The 7,915-nt window shown below is 35.9% G+C and overlaps 1 protein-coding gene across 1 annotated transcript in view; it reads right to left on the minus strand.

Moving 5' to 3' along the window:
* Positions 1-7,915, minus strand: part of LOC134615461 (uncharacterized) — a 117,282-nt gene extending 109,367 nt beyond the window's left edge. The window contains exons 1-3 of the mRNA XM_063459979.1: positions 7,845-7,915; positions 5,987-6,098; positions 3,234-3,308 (exon numbers count right to left, since the gene is read on the minus strand). Of these exons, the coding sequence (XP_063316049.1) occupies positions 3,234-3,308; positions 5,987-6,098; positions 7,845-7,864 (207 nt within the window). The 5' untranslated portion in view covers positions 7,865-7,915. The remainder of the gene's footprint in view (positions 1-3,233; positions 3,309-5,986; positions 6,099-7,844) is intronic.

Here is a 7,915-nt window from a genome sequence, read left to right on the forward strand (position 1 = left end):
TATATGATGTTTTTATGTGATTTTACTTATTTATTTTTATGTTTCTCCTTCCAGTTAGTTTTCTACTAACGTTTTTTTTTTACTAAAGTGAGAATTCAATGTGAATTCAAAGTAAAAAAATATATATTTTTGGGGTGGGGGGTTTGCGTTTTATTTATCTTTTCGTATATCAAGTTTTTATTTTGTTATCAATAGAACAGAATTGAAAGATCGTCAAAATAACCTGACACTCGCAGGTCTCCAATGCAGTAAAAAAAGTTTGGTCTTTGCATAACAATCAACATCATACGCATCATAGTAGTTGCGTAAGTGAGTCTGGTGAATTTTGCTTGCCCTATCTATTTTGTGGTCATGTGACTCAGTTTCCAGGCATAGCTGCATTCTAAAGACACTATTAACTAAAGTTGGATAGAATGAGTATGTGAGCGCTTACAGTTTCCTATGGGTCCCTCCAGCCCAGTCGTCACGGTTGTTGCACTTAATATTATTTGTATAAACTCTGGGTAACTGTGACTGGTCTTGAGGGGTATGGGTTTCCTTAAACCACGGTGTAATAGCTAGAAAAGCATAATTCGTGGAGCTTGAGTAAGTATCGCTGCACGGAACTGTCAGCTCACATCTGGTGTGTGTACATAGGCACTTGAGTCGAGTTTGGTGTCTGTATATGGAAGTTTCAAGACAAGTATGGCTTATTTGTCAAATGACTTGGTCTATGTTTAGTGTCGTTTTTTAGTCAGGAGTGGGACCGTCACTTTATGCGGGTATCAGGGTTCATAAGTTAGTGAACTACGTCCTCACAGTTTGATTGTAAACATGTTGAGTATCCTGTGCCCATAGTGTTGTCCCGGGGGTGTCTAACCCGTCCCTCTCAGGTCCACACTGCTGCCATGTCCGGGAGACATGGGTGAAGTGTCACCCATCAGGAGGGTGGATTTTGACCGAAGGTTAAGAGGTGTGGTACAGGAGCATGTAGCAGAGAGGAGTAAGTTAAGATAAAGGGAGAGTTGGGAGTGGAGTAGTAAATTAAGGTGTAGTTGTAGTTGAGAACACGCCCGAGCCCCCCACCCCCGTCAGGTTCAATTTAAATTCAAATTGGAGGCCAAAGTAGCTGAACTGAAAGCCTAGCTGACATAGAGAATTTATCCACTTTGAATTCTCACTTGGAAATATTTGGGTCTTATATTTACATTTTCAAACACACTGTATTGATAAATGAACATTAATTATTTAAGCAGAGTTTGTATAACAGTCGAGGAATGTACGTCAGGTTATAGAAGTGTATTGAGTGCTTCTATTGCAGTACAGGTCGCCATGAATGAGTCATTAAAACACAATGCATGTGAAACTACGATGCTAATAATGTTAAATAAATATTAACAAAGCAAACAAAAGACTATGTATTATAAATAAAAACAATAAAAAAGGCTGCGCCACAATCAATAATATAAGATAAAAGTATGCAAAAAGTCTAAATAGAAAAGAAAGTCCAACTTTTGTGTCCTTACGAATGGTCTGTAGTGCAATGGTGAAGTCTTCTAATACTGTAATGGTTCCACTTTATATAGAAGATAAAAAAGAGAGAGGGACAACCAATAGTGCAATATGTAATGTTCAAATGTGGGCGTAAAAGAAATAGTGGTAAAAAACTCACATTTGCCAGAGCTTATGTCCAGCTCTAGAGTAAAGTGCGTACAGCGGTATAATCCCCGCTTATGGGATATATATTGGGTCCCTCTCCGTCACTGGTGTCCAATTCTGGCGATAAAAGAGACAGCCGATAGTGCTCACTGTATAACAGTGTCAATAAAATAATAAAAGAATGTACTTACAAATGAAGAGCAGACCGACTGCTCTGTGATATACAAACGGAAAATAGTGGTTTGCACAAAATGCAAAAAAACCCTTGTGGCTATCAGAAGGGGAAAAATATATAAAATTATATAAATACCCCAAAATAGGAAGTGCGAAGACTCCTCAATGTCTTCCATATCATAAACATAAAACAATAAAAAGCACGACCTAAAAGTAAAATATTACATTACTTTATGGATTTTACATTTTTCTCTTTTAATATGACCTCTTTCCATGTATTTACATTTTGAATTTTAAATTATAGCCACGTTAGTATTTTATATTGGTGTTTGTTCCCCTTCTCTTATTATCTACACGGCCGCCATTTGCGGGCATTAAAACTACATTTCCCATGCGGCATTGCGGCTAAACTTCCGAAACGCGGAAGTGCCGAAAGTCACGTGACCATTTTCAATCGCTTAAATTTACACTTTCCCACCCTCGCTTTAGATTTAAATACATCAGAAATATGTCATAGTACTATAAACTATCTATTTATCTAGTTATTTATGTATTTTAATCTGACAAATTTGTTCTCTATTCTGATTGGATGCACCAATTTTGGGCGCCAATATTTCAATTAGTTGTGTTCCTATATAACACCTACTAGCCAGGTATTACATGTTATTCCATTTGATAAAGTCTTTTTCTTATTTATATTAAAGTATTTTGGTCATTTGCTTGTGCCATTTACCTTTTTTATAGACACATAACCTTTTTTACCCTGGCTTTTTATTATTATTTTATTTATCTTTTTTTTTTATTGGTTTTATAAAAACCCTGAAAAATACCCTTGGAAGTTTCCTGTACTTAAAGAAATCCTAGGTGGGGATTAATCCACCCAAACTGACATCACAGAGCAGTCGGTCTGCTCTTCATCTGTAAGTACATTCTTTTATTATTTTATTGACACTGTTATACAGTGAGCACTATCGGCTGTCTCTTTTATTCCGAGAATAGGACACCAGTGACGGAGAGGGACCCAATATATATCCCATAAGCGGGGATTATACCGCTGTACGCACTTTACTCTAGAGCTGGACATAAGCTCTGGCAAATGTGAGTTTTTTTACCACTATTTCTTTTACGGCCACATTTGATCATTACATATTGCACTATTGGTTGTCCCTCTCTCTTTTTTATCTTCTATATAAAGTGGAACCATTACAGTATTAGAAGACCTCACCATTGCACTACAGACCATTCGTAAGGACACAAAAGTTGGACTTTCTTTTCTATTTGGACTTTTTGCATACTTTTATCTTATATTATTGATTGTGGCGCAGCCTTTTTTATTGTTTTTATATGTCTTAAGGGTTGCTGCCTACAAGTTAACCAGCGCTGTCTCATTATTTTATCTTTGTTAAAAGACTATGTATTACCTGTCTGAGGATTTGTTGAGATCTCTGCTTTGGAGGTACGGACAACAGATTTTTTAGCCTTTCGAAGTCCTTCCTCTGCATAAAAACAAATATCAAAATTAATATAATACGTTTGACTCTAATAAGCAACAGAACTAGAAAATATTGTGTTATATCTTTTTTGATGTTTTTAAATATATTTTATACTATATTTTACCAAATATATTTTTTCTACGGATTCAACATGTATTCTGGAGCAAATAATGAGAATACACCCCAAAGTATACTAAAATCATAAAAAGATAAAGGTAAATATGTTGTGTTGAAGGCAATAACACAGAAATGTACTTGATACTTCAAAAAACAAAATAATTTAACACCGCCAACTTCATTCAAATTAATAAAGCTTTATGCTGGCATACAAAAAGACATTGGAAGAATTGTGACTTCCAAATTTTCATTTACACATCGCTTAATCACAGTCGAATGCTGTCCAGACTCCAGCAACAGTATATATAGGAAACCCGATTAGATGTTTTTTTTTTTTTTTACTTTTTATAATTGACTGTACTTGTTGAGAAAGTGATTCTTATATAATATGTCAGTTTCTATATTTTAGTTTAAGTGCTTTGTTTCTTGAGTTTTCTATCTTCGCCTTCATAAAAGAAAAGACAAAAAAATACCATGGCTATGGAATGTAAAGTGATGAACAAAAGCAATGATCAAGTTTAAGTGGTCTCAAGATGCTTATATGTTATACTAACTATGAATCATCAGGATTTAATTGCATCTACAATTGTCTGCTTAAACTCACTGAAAATAATGTTTATATATATATATATATGGTTTGCTATATAATGTCATTAATTTAAAGTAAGTGGATTTTCCCGTAATATTCTTACAGCGGAGGATCATCTAAAGGTCGAAAAAGATCCTCCTGTTGCTGGCTACTAAGACCAGAGACAGGAGTATCAACTGGAAAGATATTGGGAATATCTGTATGTACTAAAATAAAATTGATAGGTCTTAGAAAGATAGAAAATGGTCATAGGTGGATAAAAAAAAATTAACCAAGCCTAGTGGCTCACCTCCTGTCTTCAAAGCTCTTAAGAACATCTACAGTACTCAGACTCTGGACTTTAATGTAATCGAAAATGGTCCACGTCTGGGAAATATTCGAGATGAAAAAGAACCTTATTATAAGCTCATAGTATCTAAATGGAGATTAATATAGTCAGAAATATCTACATAAATTGCCTTCATATAGTGATTAAAGGTTGCAAAATAAAGTGAAGATCAGAAAAATACCTCTAGTCGTTTAGATCTGACTGATATCTGCTACAAATGATCTGAAGAGATTCAGATGTATTTACAGTGGGAGTGATACTGTAGCGAGTTTAAATGTACAGGACTTGCTCAGTGAGTAACTATTATTTAGCCAAAATTGTATCTAATGACAACTGAAAACTCGCTAATTGTAGCATCTAGCCCAATAGGTAAACCTTAAAATTAAAAAATTCCAACTCCTAGAATCGTCAGAAAAAGCTCCATTCAGACTACATATATATGAGTGACAGGAGAGAAAAAGTATAGTGTTATAATAAAGACGTGCTAATGTGCAGGACCATACTTAGGGTGTTGGTTACCTGCACATAGTGATACAGTGCCCTATAAGTGAGAAAAGTGAAGTGTGAAGGAAAAAACCTTCAACCCTGGGGTGCCTTTTCTCACTTATAGGGCACTGTATCACTATGTGCAGGTAACCACTACTGCACACAAATGGTCACAAACATTACAGACAAACACACCCCTATATTAAAAACACTAAAATTATATACAAACACCTCTTCATTCAAACACCAGCACTACACACAAAACACACCTTCATGTAAAAGCCAACACTACATAGAAAACAGATCCCTTGCATTCAAACACTACACACGAGTATACCATGCGTTCCAATGGCAACGGTAAATACAAATATACTCCTACATGCACACACACTATACAAAAACATGCTTACATTCAAACGCACAAACACTGCTCACAAATTCAACCCTACAAGGATGGGCAAATGGTGAATCTCCAGCTGGCATAACATCGTAGGAGTTTGACAGATGCACCGGGGCCCTTTAGTGAAAAACCCTGTTTATAAGTTTAATTTTCAAGACAGAAAATATAACTACAATCTTCGCAGTATGAAAGTTAGTTCTATAGTTTGGGTAAGAAAATGAGGGGAAAAAAGGAGTATGCAGTCCTGGGAAGGGATATATGATACGCTGGCCTTTATGGACTGGAACTCTTAGAATCCCCATTCCACTATCACTGACTTCAGGAATTTATTTTAGGTAATAGAAGCAAATTACATTTTATCCTCAAATAGTGTGCTTGTAAAAACAATGTAGGAAAAATGTCAGTATATATTTTTATAGTGGCAGAGGTCACACATATAGAACAATAAAAACCTATGCTTTTCTATAGGTTTAGCTCAGATTCAAATTTATGATCAATTGCTTATCAATCCAAAGTGCTGAAGGAAAGGAATCTTTACGCAAGGAAGCTAACATTTGGAAAACATAGACAGCGCAACAAGTGTCTGTAGCAAAACATACAAACCACAGAACAAGTGTGTAAAAGTTGACAGGTAAATCCTAGACAATAGATTTGTTTGGGTGTGGATTAAAAGGAATTTGATTTGGACGAGCCGTCAAAAACACATTTTCCCACAAGTCTATGAAACAACTGTTTTACATTTGCTTATGAAGATTACTGACCATGTTGGTTTTTGAAAAGCTACTAATGTTGAAGAGAAGATCCCGTCTGCTTTGGATCTGCATTTGTAAGTGAAACAGTGCCCACTCTACAACGGTGTTCCTCCCTATGTACCTATGGAAAAACACCAGGTAAACCACAATTACACGACTTAAAATCATAATTAATGGGACCACTAATGGAATGCCATGAACACATTTTAAAAAGCTAAGTTCATGACATATTACAGATTTGTATGGAAATTAAAGCAAGATAATGGTTTTCATTAAAGCACTGTCACCCTCCCACCTATCCAAAATGATTTAAAAATAACATCTTTATGAAATGCTCACATTGACTGTGTTGGACTTCCACTGAAATTCCAAAGCAGTCAAAAGATATACTAAAACCAAGTAGGGGCTACTTTGTCCTCATATTTTTCCTACTCTTAACAAGCGTGACAAAAGGTGAAGCCTTGTCAAGCCCCCGGCCGTCACTAGTGGGAAATTAAAAAGAGCACTCCAGTCACCATAACTACTTAAGCTAAATTATGTTATTATGGTGCCAGGAGGCCCTTGGGTGTACTCTCACCTGAAAGGGTTAAATTGTTCTCTTACAGTTTAACCCCAAAGTGAGCCTCCAGCGCTGATCCTCAGGTCCCTCAAGCGGCATTCGGCTTCAAAATATCATTTTCAAGAAGTACAGAGTGCCGCCAGGCAGTGACACCACTGATTGGCTGAGAGCGGTTAGCTGAAACTATCAGCCAGTCAGTGATGCCCCATTCCATAAAACTGGCTTGGAAAGAAACTTACCTTTTTTAAGCCAGTTTCAAGAATCGGGAGTCACTGACTCCACAACCAACAGCTTTCTTTTTTTGACTGTTCAAAAATTGGTTAAGTTCCTCTTTAAAAAGGAGGGTGCTACTCCAGCTGCTTTGGACTAAAATTCCCATAGTTCTCAGTGGGCCTCTTACCTCCCAGTTTGTCCTCACTGCTGGGGTTCTTAAAATGTGATAGGAAATCCCCCATTGTTACCTACCTGCAGCCCATTCCCCCATTGGGAACACACAGGCCCGATCGCTGTAGTCGCCTCTCCCGCCACATGCCCAAGAAGCCTTTTTTTTTTCTCTCCTCCTTCATCCCCTCTCCTCTCCTTCATTTTACCTCTAACTTTTGACTACTCTGAGTTTATAAGTTTATACATCCAGTTTTAATTGAGCGTTCTAAATTTCTAAATGTTTTTCACTAGTTTTTCACTCGATATCAACACCATAATAATACATACAATTATGTAATCCATACATAATACATAATAATACATACAATATAAAATGACTCTTAATGACATTGACCAAATTCCTGTGTTCTACATTTTTTTGTTAAGTATCACACTTTTATTATATTATTTACTTTGTGACTGCACTGTTAAAGTATAATGATACTTGTTTCAATATACTCTGAATAAAAATATTAAAAAAGAAAATTAAAACATGGACCACCTACACCAATACATCACCTGTTCCCAGAAATACACAATCAAATCATAGGTGTAATTAGAAAACTTCAAAAACAGTAGTATACCATGAAGGTTTTTTTTTTTTTTTTTACTGAAGAATGGATTGTTGGAAATTCAATGTGCATTCAAACATTAGGCAAAAAATTCTCAACTGAAATAATAGTTGATTTAAAATGACTTTTCCCTTTTTTTCTATTTTGGTCTAAAATGTGAAATTCACTTTGAACTCACTTTGACTTGTAGACAAGTCACACCTTAGCTTACAATTTTGCCTTGAAAAGTGACTGACACTTTGAAAGAATCAAGGACCTTAATCCTAAAGTCATGTCTGGACACTGAGGCCGTGTCACGTAATGCTGAATGTACCTTTTTAAACTCAGGAGCATTCCACACACATGTCTTATATTGGTAGCAATCTGGTGAAATCTGAGACATCC

Source organism: Pelobates fuscus, chromosome 6 (assembly GCF_036172605.1).
Source record: "Pelobates fuscus isolate aPelFus1 chromosome 6, aPelFus1.pri, whole genome shotgun sequence".
Classification (NCBI taxonomy): Eukaryota; Metazoa; Chordata; class Amphibia; order Anura; family Pelobatidae; genus Pelobates; species Pelobates fuscus.